This window comes from Thalia democratica, chromosome 7 (assembly GCF_965202585.1).
Source record: "Thalia democratica chromosome 7, ktThaDemo2.hap1.1, whole genome shotgun sequence".
In the NCBI taxonomy this organism is placed as follows: Eukaryota; Metazoa; Chordata; class Thaliacea; order Salpida; family Salpidae; genus Thalia; species Thalia democratica.
The window spans coordinates 61,202,029-61,219,417 of NC_139171.1; the positions used below are offsets into that span (position 1 = coordinate 61,202,029).

The 17,389-nt window shown below is 24.1% G+C and overlaps 1 protein-coding gene across 1 annotated transcript; it reads left to right on the forward strand.

Annotated features, from left to right (window-relative positions):
• The first annotated feature begins 4,297 nt into the window (after nt 1-4,297).
• Nucleotides 4,298-17,134, forward strand: LOC145840745 (GPI-anchor transamidase component PIGU-like). Its single transcript, XM_082948073.1, has 12 exons — nt 4,298-4,430; nt 6,022-6,077; nt 7,204-7,275; nt 7,839-7,901; nt 8,232-8,335; nt 8,787-8,887; nt 9,749-9,858; nt 10,122-10,252; nt 11,852-11,995; nt 12,759-12,883; nt 14,474-14,616; nt 16,808-17,134. The coding sequence occupies exons 1-12, from the start codon at nt 4,307-4,309 to the stop codon at nt 16,934-16,936; spliced, it is 1,302 nt and encodes a 433-aa protein (XP_082804199.1). The 5' UTR covers nt 4,298-4,306; the 3' UTR covers nt 16,937-17,134.
• Nucleotides 17,135-17,389: the final 255 nt, after the last annotated feature.

The window sequence follows — 17,389 nt, forward strand, 5'->3', positions numbered from 1 at the left end:
AAACCAATAGGTTAAATATAGACAAGAAGTAAAAAGGTATTCAAGTGGTTCTTAACTCGAAAATTGAAAGGATTTTTTAAATCAGGTCCAACAACCAATTGTTTTTAGTGATTTTTCTTGTCGTTCAATAATTGTATGATTGTTTAGATTAGAGGTCCGCAGGAGTATGGTGGTCGCAGGTCAAATTCAAAATGTAAAAATATTCGAGGGCCGTATTTTTAGTTCTGTTTTTTGTTTACATTGAAACCTTAGAACATAAAGTGCAGTGTAATTTAAATATTTGGTAAGTTTTTACCAAAGACTTTTTTCTTATTACTTTTAACATCAGAATATCAAGCGTAAGTTTTAAAATTTTATATTCGCAAACCATATTTAAAAGTTCGTCCGTTAAAGGTAGTAATTTACATAAGCTGCACTGCATCCCATTTAAACTTAAAAAATGCTTGCTGGCCGCAATTTTACGCAGTCAGTTTGCCAACCTCTGGTTTTGATTATATTACAAAATATGGAGTTTGTTATATAAAACACTTTCTTATATTTTTAAATTCCTTTAAATTTAATATAACTAGCTAATATAAAAAACTTTTGATTTTTTAAACTTAATTACTATAATATCTCACGCAATTTAATAGAAGCATGATTAAAGAGTTGTAATATTTTTTTTTCGTTGCTTTAAATTCCTCCTAAAGATAAACTCTTGGTTAGTACTTAGGGAGTTTTATTATTTGACTAAACTACCAAACATCATAGTTTCCTTGAAATGCTATCTGATAACCATTTGAAAACAAATAGTTTAAATGTGTTTTATAAGTGTAACTGGTTTTGATGTTTTATTGTTCAACTCAGATACTTTTCAATATTATCATTAGGACCCCTACCAATCAGGTCACACAAATACTCAGTAAAATTGAAAATACAATGAAGTCTATTGCTGTTCTCAATGTAAAATAAATGTAAAAATTAAGGTTTTGTTCACAAAAACATTGACTTATAATAACTTGTATACATCTTTTAATACTGTTAAGAGTAAAATAGCTCAAAAGGGTGTTTACAAAGCACAAATGTGAAGCTCAATGACTAATTGGTCTTTCTCCACAACAATATAACAACAATAGTCATGAACTTTACGTTTTCATATAAGCTTTAAAAACATATATTACTTTTTTTTTTGTGGTAAAAAAACATCAGTCTCAAACTCTACCCCTTGCAACAATAAACGTTTTCTGGGTCTTTTTACTACAGTGCTTATTCACTTATCCGGACTTCACTTATCCGGACGCTCACTTATCCGGACAGTTTTGGTCAGAAGAAAATTTAAAACAATTTCAAAGGTAAACACAAACATTCAAAACTTTTAAATTCCATGAGTTTTCTGCTGAAAAACTATAAACAAACGTCTACTATTTCGTATTTGAGTAAAACTTCCAATAAAAACTAGTTTGTTAGGAGTGATATGTTTCTGTTAAATTTACTTTAAGCTTAATCAAAGTTTCCTGTTTTCTTTCTGTCTCTTTTTTTTAAGTAAAAAAAAAGTCTTTTATTTCATTTAAAGAGATAGGTTTACATTGTTTTTTGTTTTTAAAGATAATTTTAATTTATATTTACTCTTAAACAAAAATTTTAATTTTGTTAAACTAATAGTTATCGCAGGTGGAATTGCAAACTATGAATTTTACTTGCTTGATCCTAAAAAACGTATATAGCTGCAGAGGGTTACCATAGAAAAAATAAATTAATTAACCTTAAGTTTAGCTTTTATTATTTATCATTTTTTTATATACTACTTACAATTACTATGTGTTTGTTTTTACCATAACACTTTTATTATGAATGGATTATGTGCAGCAGTTATATTATTATATGAAAAAAATGACTTTTTGTAGTTATCCGGATTTTTAGTTATCCAGACATGTTTACAGAAAAATCTTGCCCGACTTGTCCGGATAAATGAATAAGCAATGTACTTTAAGTAAAAAATTTTGGTAATAAACAATTAGTATCAAAATAATAAAAAAGCTAATATCAAAACAAAAAAAACTTTAATGCGTGCAGACCTTTTGTACTAATTTACCAAGTTATTAAAAAAACTTTGATACAAAAGATAAAAAAAATGTTATGAACTAAATAAAGCTTATGTTAAGATAATGTTTTCTTAAAAGCTAACTGTGATCTTTCTATTCAAAAAATTATCAGTTTGTAGACATTTAGATAGTCGAGCAAGTTATACTTGCCATATATTTAGTTTTTTAGTATGTGATAATCACTGAGCTTCCATTTTGCAACACTAGAGATTTTTTAAAGCTACATAAGACCTTTACAAAATCAGGCTACATAGGTACTAAACTGCCCCTTTAGTTATTAACTTTTTATTAAACTAAAACTAACTGTGAAAAAAAAACGGACATTAACAGGTAAACAGGGGTGTGTATAGTAGGTGGAGTATTGGAGCAGATACATCACTTAAAAATATAAAAAGCTCATTATAATATTATAAAACTGCTATAATAGTTGTTTGATTATTGAACTTATGTTTATAAATAGTTTGCTTTGATCGTAATATTACTTTCTTACAAAACAAGCTTTTAATAAACATTAAACAAGGACTTATTTAGATAATTTAAATTTTCTGCACACCTTCAAAAATACCCTGCCTTGTCACTTGTGGTAAATAATCAAAAAAGTGTATAAAGCCACAAAATGTGAAAAAAATCCTGTAGCCAAAACTCATAGGCTCACTGAAAATAAGATAATAAAAATCACACCAATATTTTGTTCTCACCACCACTAATAGAGTTAACCAACAATTAGTTCCTTCAAATGCATATTTAAACAAATTTAACTTAAAAAGTTTAAAATATGTGTATACAAAATAATCTATTTCAAGACAATTTACTGACTATTTTTAGTTGAAGTTATATTTGAAACAATAATTGTAGTAATTAAAACAAAAATGTATAATTTTATGATATATAAAAGTTGGGAGTTGGTAAAACAAAGACTTGCACAAATAGTCATTTTTTCATTAAGAGTCACTTTCACATAAAGGGTTATTTTGCACGATGGTCATTTTTTCAGAGTAAAAAATTAAAATATAGAAAAAGAAAAAATAATTAATAAAAAAAATTACAGACCAAGGGGTAAAAAAAAGTAAAGAAATTTTAATTGAAAAAACTGAACAATGGTGAGGGTTAGGGTTTACAGAAAAAAGTTTCAATCTGTGCTAAAGTGACCCCTCATGCAAAAATGTCCCTTTGTGCATTTTTGACACCTATCCAACAAAATATGTTTTAAAAATATTAAAGTTGTTCAATAAGTACAAGGTTGCCAAAAAACCTGAAATTCTGGAAATACTTGGAAAAACAAATAAATTTACATTTTAAGGCAATCAAAACCTAACAAAACCTAGAATAAAAAAATTAAAAAAAAAAACTGGAGTTTTGAACAAAACTCTCTAAAAAACTAATAAACACCTGCCATTTTAAGTAATTTTTACTTAAAAAATAATGAAATTTTTATAAGATACAAAAAACTTATCATACTGTACATTATATATTTTTTGTATCATTTACAATTTTATATGTTATATGCACATTAAAAGAACCATGTCAGTATTTTTTCAATGTTTTTATACTGTTAAAATTTAAATTGATACTGAAAATGTTAAAAAAATTAAACTAAAACACCTGGAAGAAATTCAAAAAAAATGGTAAAAAAAAATTGGAAATCCTGTAAGTATTCTGTACAAATTTATACAAAAACTAAAGTAGTTAAAATAGTTTGTTTTTATTTAATGAGGTTTTTATAAACTATATTAATGTGTTGATTATCAGGTTTTGATCTCAAACATTTAACCATCAAATGTTTTTGATGTCTTCTCCTGCAAATTAAACGCTAAGTAGATTTGAAATGCATCCACTAATTGATAGTTAAAAAAAAGGTGTATAATTTTCATTTATTGTTTAAGCATATTTAAGTTTTAACTGCTTGCAATACTAGTAATAGTAACAAATGTAATTGGTGGAAGAAACTTGTGTTATTTACTATTTTCATATTCTAATGATAATTACTTAGCAAAAAGTTTATCATAAAAATAAAACAACAAAGTAAAGCTAACTAAGAAAACTAATAGTACATTTCTATATAAAGTATGATTATTAGAAGTCATTGCTGTTGCAGTTTTTAAAAACAAACGGTAGCAATTGATTTATTTGACTTTCAAGTATGTGTGTTTTATTGGCAAAAGCACTGCGAAAAATATAGTAAATTAATTTAACTCAATGTAAATTTACATAGTTTTTTATTAGTTATGACATCATTGGAAATACTAGCAGCAGTCGTGCTGCGATTATGCCTTTTTGCATTTCCCTCCATCAGGAACTGCTTGGAGGGAAGACCTGAGGTTAACACTCCTAATACCGCGTGGAAAAGAGGTTATTGATAAGAATACAATTTTTAATAAAATTTATAGAAAATAACTCACTAATTCTATCTTAATACGTGTTGTAAGTTATACATGTGTTAGACATGGACAAGACATTTAACTGTATCTAACCAGGATGTTTATGACAAAATATTTTTTTGTTGTTCCATAAACTATTAATTTATTTAAGCTAAAATACGAGCTTGACAATTCCAATACTTAGGAAATAATTTTGATGTTAAACTAAATAGAAAGTTTACTAAAAAATAGAATTAAGTTAATAAATAACTTTTAACTTAACATTATCTGCTGAATGTACTTTGTTTTTTTACAGTTTTAAAGTTAGTTTTCGTGTCATTCAGAAACAAATAAAAATATTTGAGACATATTCAAAGTATTTTATAAAAGCTAACATTGGCTTTTTTATGAAATTGAAATAATAATTTGTTATATAAAATAACTTAGAACAAACATTTTTGTAAAAAGTGTGAGACACTAATATGCACTAATATGTTTCATTGTTGATTTACTCAGAATTTAAAAAGTTCAACACAAACCTATCTACTTATTTATTTTCGAATTAAAAAACCTAAGTTTTCAGGAAACATTTGTTAATTGTAGTTTTAAATTTTTCTAGTGTTGAAGTTTTCAAAATGCTTAGAATAAAAGTTTATTTAAGAAAAAATAAAAAGCTAGTTTTCAAGTTTATCCAAAATTGAAAAAATGCTTTTGTAGAAAAATTTATAAATTAGTAATAAAATTACTGTAATATATTAAAGAAAGTTTATTAAAGAATAAAGAAAATAGATATTAGTGTAATAGCAAATTTTACTCAGATTTTGTACTATTTATCAAGCTAATTTTTAAAGTTTTGCAAAATGGTTTTTACTTTGTTAAACTTACTCAATATACTTACTAAATCTAAATAGGTTTTTAAGTTTTTTTCTTAAATGCAAAAAAGGTCAATCTCATAAGAAAATTATAAAAAAATTTGAATCCTTGTATGTCAGAACTACTTTTTATTTTATTGAATTTAAAGATGTAAATAAACTTTTTTTTAATGTATTGAGATTTTGTCAATTTTTTAAATAGTTGTGTTAAGATCTACAGTTTAAACTTGAGTTTTAATAATGTACATGTGCTGCAACTGGATTTATTTTCAAAAGCTATAACATTGTTGCCACACTTCTACAAGCTAGTTAGGCTTTACTAATATTTTTAAACATTTCAAATGTTTTTTTCAGTGCTTACAATGATAACATCAATACTAAACAATGGAGAAACATTTATATTTAATGTTAAGCAATTTAGTTTTAATCAAAGAATGTATTTAAAATTGTACTTTTAGTAATTATATTTTTAGTTGTTTATGAAAGTTTGAATTAAAAAGGATTGTGCCAGAGGTGCACAAGATTTCTTAATAATTTTTTAAAACTCAGGTTTATTAAACTTAAGTTTAAGAGAACAGTTTTATTGCCAAAAAGGTAGGCATCTTGCTACATCAAAGGAATGTTAAAAGTAGCACAAGTCCATAATTATCAAGATTTTAATACAATTTTTAGTAAATATTCCAAATCATTTAAATTATATCTTTTTTACAGCTATTGAGGGAATACATGCAACTAAAATATTCGGTCATCAAAGCAACTTCTATGGTGTTAGTTATTTTTATTTTATTTAAATAGTTTTAAAGTTATGCTCTGCAAGTTGTTTTATGTTTAAGTTATTTTAATTTAATTAAGGGCATAGGGGGGTCCACCTATATTTTTACAAATTGACCTTATTTTATAGAGTTATATCTGAGCTATCAGACATTTTTAACAGCTTGAAAAAATTCAAAGTATTTTCTGAGATATTAGAGATCAAAGTAGGTGACCTCAATAGGTTCCTAATTGAAGGCGCAAAATAAAAACGCAAAAAAAGTCCATTTCACTAAAAATCTATCTCCTCCTTCATTTTTAAGCAATCTTCTTCAAATTTCGACAGAAAGTTTATTATTAAATTTAAAAATCAATAAATATAGGAATTTATTTTATTTAAAAAAATATAATTATTATTAAAAAAAATCCATCTATTTTTTTGTTTTGTTTTATCTAAAATTTTTTTGTTTTAAATATTTTTTAAGTTCCAACATTCAAAGTCTTATAAACTATAAAAGGAACGTTTCCTGAAAGTTTGAGGTCTCTAGCTCAAAAAATGAAGGAGAAGGTAGATTTTTAGTAATTTTTAAATTTCTGCAAAAAATGATCTCTAAAAATTTGTGGTTCAAACGTTTGTATTGGAAAATTTTTATAAAAATTACTATATCTTAAAAGTTAAATAAGATTTTTAATTCTGTAAAAACTGGTTTGTAGATTGTACTTTATGCTTTCATATAAGATCCAATGTAGTTTTTAGTAAAAAATAAATGTCGGATCCCCCTATGCCCTTAAATAGTATAAAAGTTATGCTCTGTGTTCACATTGATGTATTATCTTACAACTTTCAACTATGTTTACAGTTTAAACAGTTTTGATGAAGTGTGATAACTTTAAAACAGAATATAATAAAATTAATTAATTTTTTTTAAATTTCTTAAAAATAGTATGTTTCTGTTCGTTTGAGCTTGAGGTTAAATTATTTAAAAAAAATGTGTTTAAATGAGTGTTATAATAAACTATGTTCAAAAAAAAAACAATTTTTAAAGTTATTTATTGATTAAAAATGTATAATTTTTTTATGACAAAATATTTTAGTAACAAATTTATTCTATAAAGTATGTATTTCTTTTATTTACAAAACAGAGTTCTCTTTTACTTCATTTTATCAAGAAAGTTGATTCGATAAATCCAAAACTACATGACCTGGTTTTCATTGTAAGTTTATTTATTTTATTTTATAACTTTTCTACTCGAAAAACCTATTAATTCTGTTTGATGTTTTCACTTCACTTATGATAAGTAAAATATTTTACATTTTTGTAATATTTAAAATTTATTGTAAAAGATTTTGCTAGTCTGTTTTTGTAAGAATATATTTAAAACTGTTTTATGATGTTCATAAAATAAAAGTTTAATTGATGCACAATTTGTTGAGAAACTTAAATTAATTTAATTAAAAAATAAAGTACGCTTTCATTATATAGAACTTTAATTATTTATTCCTTTACTTAAAATATTTAGCTTCCAGGTTGTAGATATCCTATGTGCTCTAGCATTAAAGAAACCTGTTGAAAATTTTCTTATGATTAATAATTCTGTTTGGTATTTTCACTCCATTTTGAGATAAAGTAAATTTGAAACTGTTTTATGATGTAAGCAATAAAATAAAGGTTTAATTGATACACATTTTTGTTGAGAGGATCAAATTAACTTGGTTAAAGAAAAAATCAAAATAAACAATTTAGTTTTTTGTTTTATTTTAATTAATTATTTTCCAGGTTGTAGATATCCTATGTGCACTCGCGTTAAAGAAACTTGTGGAAATGTTTCTTAGTCTCGAAGTTAGTTTTGATTTTCGAAAATAACAAACTAAAATTTTTATGGAATTTAGAGAAAGTTTAATTTAGTCTGTTAGGAATTTCGAAGCAATACAAAAGTAAATACATATTATACTTTTAGTTTTAATAAACTATTATGGATATAAGTGTTTATCACTTTTATTCAATTTTAAATAATAGAGTTAATGTATTTATTCATTAAATTTTATTTCTTAATCACTTTTGTTTTTTGTAATATTAGTTGTTTTATTATGTAGAATTTTTGGTAGTTTCAGTTAGAAGCAAGTAACTTTGCAAAATATGTGTTTGCTTATAAATTTATTTTTAATGTAGTTGAACTCACCAAAAACAAAGAAAAGTTTAAAAAATTACGGAGTTGATGGAAAATTACTTGATGGCAACCATATTTCTAGAATGTCTAATTTTGTTTTTATGTTGTTAGTTTTGTTTTTCTTATTATGCTGTTAAAAACAAATAAATATCTGTAAATGTATAGTAAGAAAAGATTATTTCAATAAAAGTAATTTATAAAAAAAACTTTAAAACTGATTTAACTTGTACTGCATGACTTTGAATTGTTACTCTTTTAATGTTGTATAAGTTACTACAAGTTTGTGATGATAAGAAAGTTTTAGATACTTACCAAAGATTTTATTAATTTATCTGTTCCACTTAATAAATAAAAACAAACATCATTCAGTAAACTTTTTTTTTCAAAAATACATTTTAGAGCGGTGCTAAAGTTGAATTCAATTGATTAATTAGTCTGAATATCAATTATTAAATACTTTTCAATTATTCATGTAGGTACTTTTTTACAATCTTAAATTGTTTCTATATTTCTTAACAACTCTTTTTATCAATCTAAAGTAGTATTTAATTCTACAGATACTTATTTAATCCATTATCACTGTTGACTTGTATTGCTAAAAACACTGTAGCTTTCAACAATTTGTTCATTTGCTACTTTCTACTAAACAGTATTAAAGGTTGTTTAACTTTTTGAAATACTTTTTTAAGAAAATATTTAACGTTATTTGTAATAGAAATTTAGATACTTGTTATTTAAGTTTTTTTTAATTTAATTCTTTTATTAAGATTGTATATTTATTGACTAAGTATAAAGTCTTATATGTACATAGTATTTGACATTTTTTAGTATTACACAACTTTTACTAAAAAAATTGTAATATTATGATGTAACTTTCAGAAATTGAAAACCAAAGCTTTTTATTTCAGAAGTAATAACAATATATATATATATATATACGTTTTATATTTTATTTCTTTTAAGAAAAATTTCATAACATATTGATATAAAATGTTATAAGTTATTAATTTAAAATACTTTATTTATTTTCTACAATAGGCCAAAAGTTTAAGATTAGAATCATGAATAAGCTATGAATGTTTTTGCAGTAATGTTATTTTAAACAGGTAACATACATATTGTAAAATAATTAATAATTGTAGTAATGTTATTTTAATCAGGTAACATAATATGTAGTACATATTTTACTTTACTGAGAACATGTAAAGTATTTTATGAGTAAATATTTTTTATTGTGTTCCTAATTAAAGGCAAAACAATATCTTTAACATAATTGAATTTTTAACACATACAAAAATTTTATTGATAAATTGGGTTAATTTTTATATTATTCAAAAGTAATGCAATATTTTCATTTGTTGTTTTATGCGCGCATATGATGTTTAATATTGTTAAGGCATTAAAATTTATACATTTTTACTTATAAAAAGTAATTTAATTGCATCTTTATTTTTCTTGCACTAGTACTTACGAAACTTTTTATCATTACTAATAAATGTTTTTTTTTTATTACACACAGGCAATGTGGTATCTTCTACGTTTTTTCTCGCGTTAAGTACATACGAAACTTTTTACCCAGTCCAACTAGTTGTCAGTATTTGTCTAGCAGACTTGAAGTACAACCATCAGGTTTATATTTATAAAAACTAAGTCTGTCTTATTTTAACGAATCAAGTATAACAGTCAGATATTTTTGAGTTGCATATTTTTAATTCAGTCAGATTTTTTTTAGTTTGAATTATTTTTATCTATTTGTTAATACATAGTAAAACAAAAAAGGCAAATTAGTTTGATGTTTTGAAAATTTGTTTATAAATGTAGTTATATTTTAAGTTTTATTAAACTTTAAATTTTCAACTATGTTGGTTTTTTATAATATTTTTCTACTATAGAACAAAGAAGGCAAACTAATTGGATGTTTTGTGAAAGGAATTAGTTGGTTTTTGTTTTGGATGGTTGTAATTTTCACATCTTCTGCAGTTGTTACTGATGACTCAGAAATATTCAGGCATTATAAATTTATGTGAGTTTGTGAATTAAATATTTTATTTGTTTTTTTTTGTTTATTCAGTGAATTTTTTATACTTTAAAATTCTTTACTTGTGCTGTTGATAAAATAAATTTACATAAAAAAAAAATGCATAGTAAGATTAAAATAAGCTAAAACAAAAATACTTTTCTAATAAATTTCACTAAACCCTTAGTATGTTTTAGAAAGAAGTACAAACAAGCAACTTAGACTTTTTTATTAGTTTTTATGGAACCTTAAAATATTTTTATAAGTTATTTTCTTTATGAATTACAGTTTAGATGTTATTATTTCTTATTTAAAAAAATAATTTACCGCTATTGAGAAGCGTAATAAACATAATGATTTTTTTTATTTACTAATGTATTACAGTTAAAAAGAAAAAATATTCATTTAAAAAATCGTCATTTGTTACTATATAACAATTTATAAGTACAATTGTTAAATATATATTTTATATATATCAATATATGTAGCAGGTCAGAATAACAAAAAAATTATAAATTATTTAAGTTAATTTTCTAGTTTTAAGTAAATAATAAGTTGTTATTAAAATAGTTAGGGCATGGGGGGAAGTCCGACATTTTTTTACTAAAAATAACATTGTATCTTGTATGAAAGTTTAAAGTACAAACTACAAGCCAGTTTTTACCGAATTAAAAAATCTTATTTAACTTTTGAGATATTGTAATTTTTATAAAAAGTTTCCGACACAAACGTATGGACCGCAATTTTTCAACGTTAATTTTCTTGGAAATTTAAAAAATCACTAAAAATCTATCTTCTTCTTCATTTTTTGAGCTAGAGACCTCAAACTTTCAGGAAACGTTCCTTTTGTAATTTAGAAGACTTTAAATGTTGGAATTTTGAAAAAATTAAAAAAAAAAATTAGATAAAAAAAAAACAGAAAAATAGGTGGTTTTTTTAAATTAAAACTTTATTTTTCAAAGGTAAAAAAATTCCTGCATTCAATCTTTTTAAAATCTAATAATACACTTTCTGTAAAAATTTGAAGAAGATTGCTTAAAAAATGAAGGAGGAGATAGATTTTAAGTAAAATGGTCTTTTTTCGCATTTTTAGTTTGCGCCTTCCATTAGGAACCTATTGAGGTCACCGACTTTGATCGCTCATATCTCAAAATATACTTTAAATTTTTTCAAGCGGTTAAAAATGTCTGATAGCTCAGATAAAAATCTTTAAAATAAGATCAACTTGTAAAAATAAAGGTGGACCCTCCCCCTCTATGCCCTTAATAGTAAATAAAATAAAATTTTGAAGTAAATATTATTGTAATAAAGTAACGCAACTATTATTTTTTAGATAACAGTTTAGAAGAATTAATGTAGTGTGTAATTTTTATCTACTACTACATTCTAGTTTGAAAGAATGACTATTTTAATAAATAATTTAATATTACATTACAATTTAGAAGGTATTATTTGTTTAATTCTATACAGACCAGATTTGTGTACTGAATGTGACGCTTAAATCAGTCCAAATTCTAACTTTTAGAAGTACTACTATTATTTTACAATGTTTTACAGTTTTAAAGAAAAGTTATTTTAATAACTTATTTTGTATTCATGTAACAGTTTGGAGGTTCAGGACCAGACACCCAATATCGGAATATTTTGGTACTTTTTCACAGAAGTTTTCCAGCATTTCGAACAATTTTTCATCTGGGTTTTTCAAATAAACGCTGTTTTCTACTGTCTACCTCTCTCTATTAGACTCAGGTAATTATTTGTTGTTGGTTTTTATAATGTTATGTATGATTACTTGTACTATGTGCTTATTTTTTTAGTAAATTCACGTAAGTGATTATCAAAAGAGTAAGTGAAAATGCTTTAAGAATTTTTTTACTTTGGTTTTGTGCTATATTGGATTATTTTCAAAACAAATACTAATTTTCCAAAAAAATATTTAGTAATTTATTGTATGCATACACAGTTTTGAAACGTAAGTTATACAAAAAATAATTTCTTATAAGCATGTTATTTTAGATCTTAAATTAAGTTTTTTAAGTGGTTTGTTTCCACATTGTATTTCAACATTGTTTCCACATTGAAATATAAATTACTTTAAAGTTTGTTTTTACACAAACAATCCAGCATTCTACAATTCAGACTGATATTATGCATATGTTTATTTAAATCTTAGATATACTTTTCGTTGCTATACTGTATTTTGAGAAAAAATCCGATATATTCATAATTCATTTTGATAGCTTGCATTGCAATTTTCAAATTTTTTTATTTATATTTCAATTTCTACATATAAATTTAATTTCCAGGCATAACTCAATATCAATTAAAATTCACACTTAATAGCTTGCATTGCAATTTTCAAAACTTTTTATTTATATTTCAGCTAATTCATATAAATTTAATTTCCGGGCATAACTCAATATCATTAAAATTCACACTTAATAGGTTGTTTTACAATGTTTAAAAGTTTTATTAATTATAATTACTTACTACATATTAATTTTATTTACAGACACAACCCAGTCTTACTACAGTTCACCCTTATTGCCTGTATTGCGATGTTTAAAAGTTATGCAGTACTAGGAGATAATTCAGTTTGGTTTTCAATTATCCCAATTTTCTGTCATACATTTATGTGTAAGTTTATTGTTATATAGTTATATATATAAAATTTATTTGTTAGTTATATTTTTTTAATTTTATTTTTTAAAGAACAAGTATATATAAAATTTATTTTTGTACTAAGTTTGGTTTTCACTAATCCCAATGTGATCTGTCATACATTTATGTCTAAGTTTGTTTTGTATAAAATAGTATAATTTGCTAGTTTGAACAATTTGTATTATACTTATATTGACTTACTAATAATATTACATGAAAGGATCTAATACTAAGGCATAAATTTAAGTTCATGTTCAAAAAATATTTTTAATTTGAATTAGATTTTTGTTGCACATTTTACATATTTGACGAATTTCATTGGAATACAAAATGGTTCTTAAATAGTAATTTGTTTAAAACTAAGAGCTTTTATTTCAATCACTTTAATTTAGTCAAATATCTCATATATTGCTGTAAACAACTTAATTTTAAACCCGCCTACACATTACAACTTCACAACTGTACTGTTTAATTAATTCTAAGCCTTGTTTTACTAATATTTGAAAAACTTTAAATGTTACAAATTCTAAGTGATTTAAGAACAAATTAATATTTTTTGTTTATTCGATTATTTAAAATATAAAGGGTATGTACTTTTTGAAACATGTACTAGCTTTGGTTGCACGACTATTCAACTAATATTCCGAAATATCTAATTCTTAAAATAGTTTTTAAGGGCAACAACTCAAGTATTTCATATATTTGAAAAAATACGTATGTAAGTCTCATTGATACCTACAAAAACTTTTCTCATTTTAAATTCTTTCAATAAGTTATGTATAAAATAAGTTAAAAAATGTAATAATTAAAAAAATCTTTTTTAATAAGTTTTTTTTTTAAATAAGATATTTATACCTACTTACGATTTTTTTTTTTATTAGTTTTTACAATAATTTTATGAATCTGAATTGTCAGATTTTGAATTGTCATGTAACAGTGATTTGTCAGTTTTTATAATAGTAATAAGGCATACTCCTAAAAAAATCTTAAAGACAAAAAAAAAATCTGTAAACTAAATAAATTACTTCCATGCATTTCCAATCAAAATTTTTCAAACATACAACAGTCTTTGATACAATTGTTTGTATTTAAGCCTCAGCAAATCGCTAGTTAAAATTTATAATTGAAGTGATCCACTAATGAGTTACAAAATATTTTATGCTTAACTATCATAATACAAATAAACAATAGTTTAATAGACTTAAAATTTATTTTTTTGCGGGAAGCTTTAATAAGTTATTATAGTTGATAGTATTAAATAATAAATAATTTTAGATTCCAGAGTTAGCATGAGCACAATGTCGTTTTACGCGGGAAGTAATAACAAATTAGTTAAGAAATAAGTAATACTATATACTTTCAGACTTTAATTAAAAAAATAAACAGTACTAAATAGTTTCAGACTTCTGAGATAGTTTGATAACAATTTAGTTATTTATAATTTTATTTGATATAAACTACTGAAAAAAATTTTTTCTCAATACATTTCCGCAACTGTATAATGACTATCAGTTTTTTGTAGAAAGCAATAATAAATTAACTCAATAAAACTAAATAATATTTCAGACTTTCGTGACAGCATGATCACCATTTCATTTTTGGCGGGAAGCATGCTCGTTAGCGTCACAATGTGGTTTGCTTGGATCAGCGCCAACGCGGCGAACGCAAACTTTTACTTTGCATCAGGGCTCGCTTTCACCATGGCTCAAGTTTGTAATATATTTTGATAGAACACACTAGTAAAAAATGTGCCAATAGAATACAGTTGAATAATTCTTCAAATAATACGTGTTCTCTGTTTTGAATCAATGTGTTTTTTAAGCTCAGCTTGGAAAAGTGTTTACTTTGCATTGTAAATTTTTCAACAGTCATTACCCCATTCAGATCTGGTAAATTTGAGTGTCAGTTAATTACTTTTTAGAGTAGATTCAGGGTTGCCACACACTCAGGGAATCTCAGGGAATTTTCAAACTGTAGAAAATCTCAGGGAAACTCAGGGAATCTCACGGAAACTCAGGGAATTTTGGCATTTTTCTTTTAACTCAGGGAAACTCAGGGAAGTTTTGATTTTTTCTCTAAATTTCAGGGAAGTTTTTGAAAATCTCAGGGAAATTTTTTTCTAGATCAGAATGGGTTTAGTTAATCCAGTTTCAATATTTTGTTCAAAAGTAGTAATTTTTATTATTTAAGTGGTTATTTATAATTTTTTAGCCTTGCGGCTAGTTCTTCAATATTCTTAGTATTAACATTGTAGTTTTTTTAAGTTTTAAATTTATATTTACTTAAGTAAAATCAAACAGTTTAGAGAAATGAAAGTTGTTGTTAACTATTCATTGAAAAGTTAATTTAGATATTTCTTTAGCTTTAAACTTTCTTTTTGCAGGTTTTTTTACAACAATATTAAGCTTTTAAGTTTTATTTACTGCATTCAGAACAGTTGCTAGGAAAGACATACAAGTCATAATGAAGTTATTATGTATGCATTTAAGTGAGTTCTTCATGTGAAATTAATATTATAGTATAATTAAATTTTGTCAATTAAAATGTCAAACAAATTAAACTTTATTCTTTTATGTAGAAAGTTAACTAACAAGTTTACTCAAAGTTGTGCAAAAGTTTAGATTTTTATTTTTTATTGGTTTAAACCTTTTAACATTGAGTTTTTGAAAACAGTTTTTTTCATAAATTTAATGCAGAAGCATACACATACAACCTTCCTTTTATTATTAAAGAAGAAAAATGAGAATGAGGTATTAATAATTTGTGTAAGAAGAGAACATTTTTTTTTAAGATTTGAAAAATACTCAGGGAAACTCAGGGAAATTTAAGGTTACTCAGGGAAATTTTTGGTCACTCAGGGAAGATTTTTTGGCTCAAAGAGTGGCAACCCTGTAGATTGTTAAGCCGTCTAAATAACAGAGACAATTTTCTAGTACATATTTTTTTGTACTCTGAGCCGAAAGTTTCACTTCTTGTCTTAGATTTTAGAATATCTTAAGAATTTTCTTTACTCTCACTGAAGATATTTGAAAGAAGTATCAAGGGGTTTTTTGAAATAGCAACTTTTAAGTTTTACATTCATCTTACTTGTTTTCTACTAAAAATTTTATTGTTCATGATATTTGTTGTATCTAAGTGCAGCCTAAAAGTATCATTTTTTCACATATAATAGATATTGTTCTGTTTTGTGGCGCCTTTTGTAATAATAAAAATATTTTGAGTAAGATATTTAAATTAAGTCTTCATTTTAAACGTTAAGAGTTTCTGATTTTTAAAATCTAAAATAGCTAAAAAACTGCAGCATAACTTGATTTATTTTTGCAAACATATTTAGTTTGGTGTACTGTCCTTAAACAATAGGTCCTTAACAATAATATATATGTTATGACATTTAAAATAAGATTATTTTATTAACATCATTTAACAATTTAATTTATTGTAGTGTTTTATTTACTCAATATAACTAAGTTACTTGTTATTCGATGAAGTGTTAGGATCATCGTTTAATATCATTCTAATTATAGTTTGTACATTTGTTACTATTTTTTGCAGAACTATCTATAGTTTGATGAAGTCTTGTGTTCAATAAGTTGTAGTTCTGTTTACTTAATGTTTATATTTTAAAATTATTTATTATTCTGTGTAGTGTTGAATGCAACAGAGTTTTTAATATTTATATAATTTTTATTTTGAAGAAATACTTGTTATTTTATGTAGTCTTGAGTTCGATACATTGTATCTTAATTTATTTGATATTTATTTTATACAATTAGTCTATTAAGTCCAATAAAGTTTAATTTGTTTAGTGTTCATATATTATTACAGAAATATTATTCAATGTGTTTTTTAACTAAATAAAGTGTAATTTATTTTGTATAAACCTTGTTTCATACTTTACAGAATTACTTACTGTTCGATGTAGTATTGAGCGTTATTAAGTGGAACAAAATGATTGAAATTGGCCAATCAAAAGAAAGTATTGAAAATAACAAGTATAAGGAAGGTACTACATTGAGACTTGTTTATTAATAATAACTACATATCACAACTTTATTATATTAAACAATGTACATTTTTCAACTTAATGTTTTTTTGAACAATTTAAGATAATTTTGTATAAATTTGATTCATAAAATTTTTTTTAGATTTTTTATGTTTCGTGCCTATTTAAATTTTTTATCATTAAAAATTTTTTTTTGATTTATTGAAATTTATTTAAAGTGAGTTTATTTTCTACCAACAATTTTATGATTTTTAGTAACGTTTTATAGATCCTATCAAACAATATAAGTCACTGTAAAATAAAAACGTTTTTTAGTTTGCATTTTCAATATTATGATAACATTGTTGTTTTAAAATTTATTGTTAAAGATCTCAAATTAAATAGATTCAAAGTTAAATTGTTTTTTATTGGTTTAAAAAGTTTTATGCAGTTTTATGATACCAATTCTTCATAACACAGTTTAATAAAATATGCATTTT

Excerpts from the sequence above, each read along its gene's own strand:
- LOC145840745 (XM_082948073.1), top strand. The coding sequence starts at position 4,307 with ATGACATCATTGGAAATACTAGCAGCAGTCGTGCTGCGATTATGCCTT. Across the intron at positions 7,902-8,231 it reads AAATGTTTCTTAGTCTCGAA|TTGAACTCACCAAAAACAAA; the intron begins GTTAGTTTTGAT and ends TTTTTAATGTAG. Across the intron at positions 8,336-8,786 it reads TCTAATTTTGTTTTTATGTT|ATACTTATTTAATCCATTAT; the intron begins GTTAGTTTTGTT and ends TTAATTCTACAG.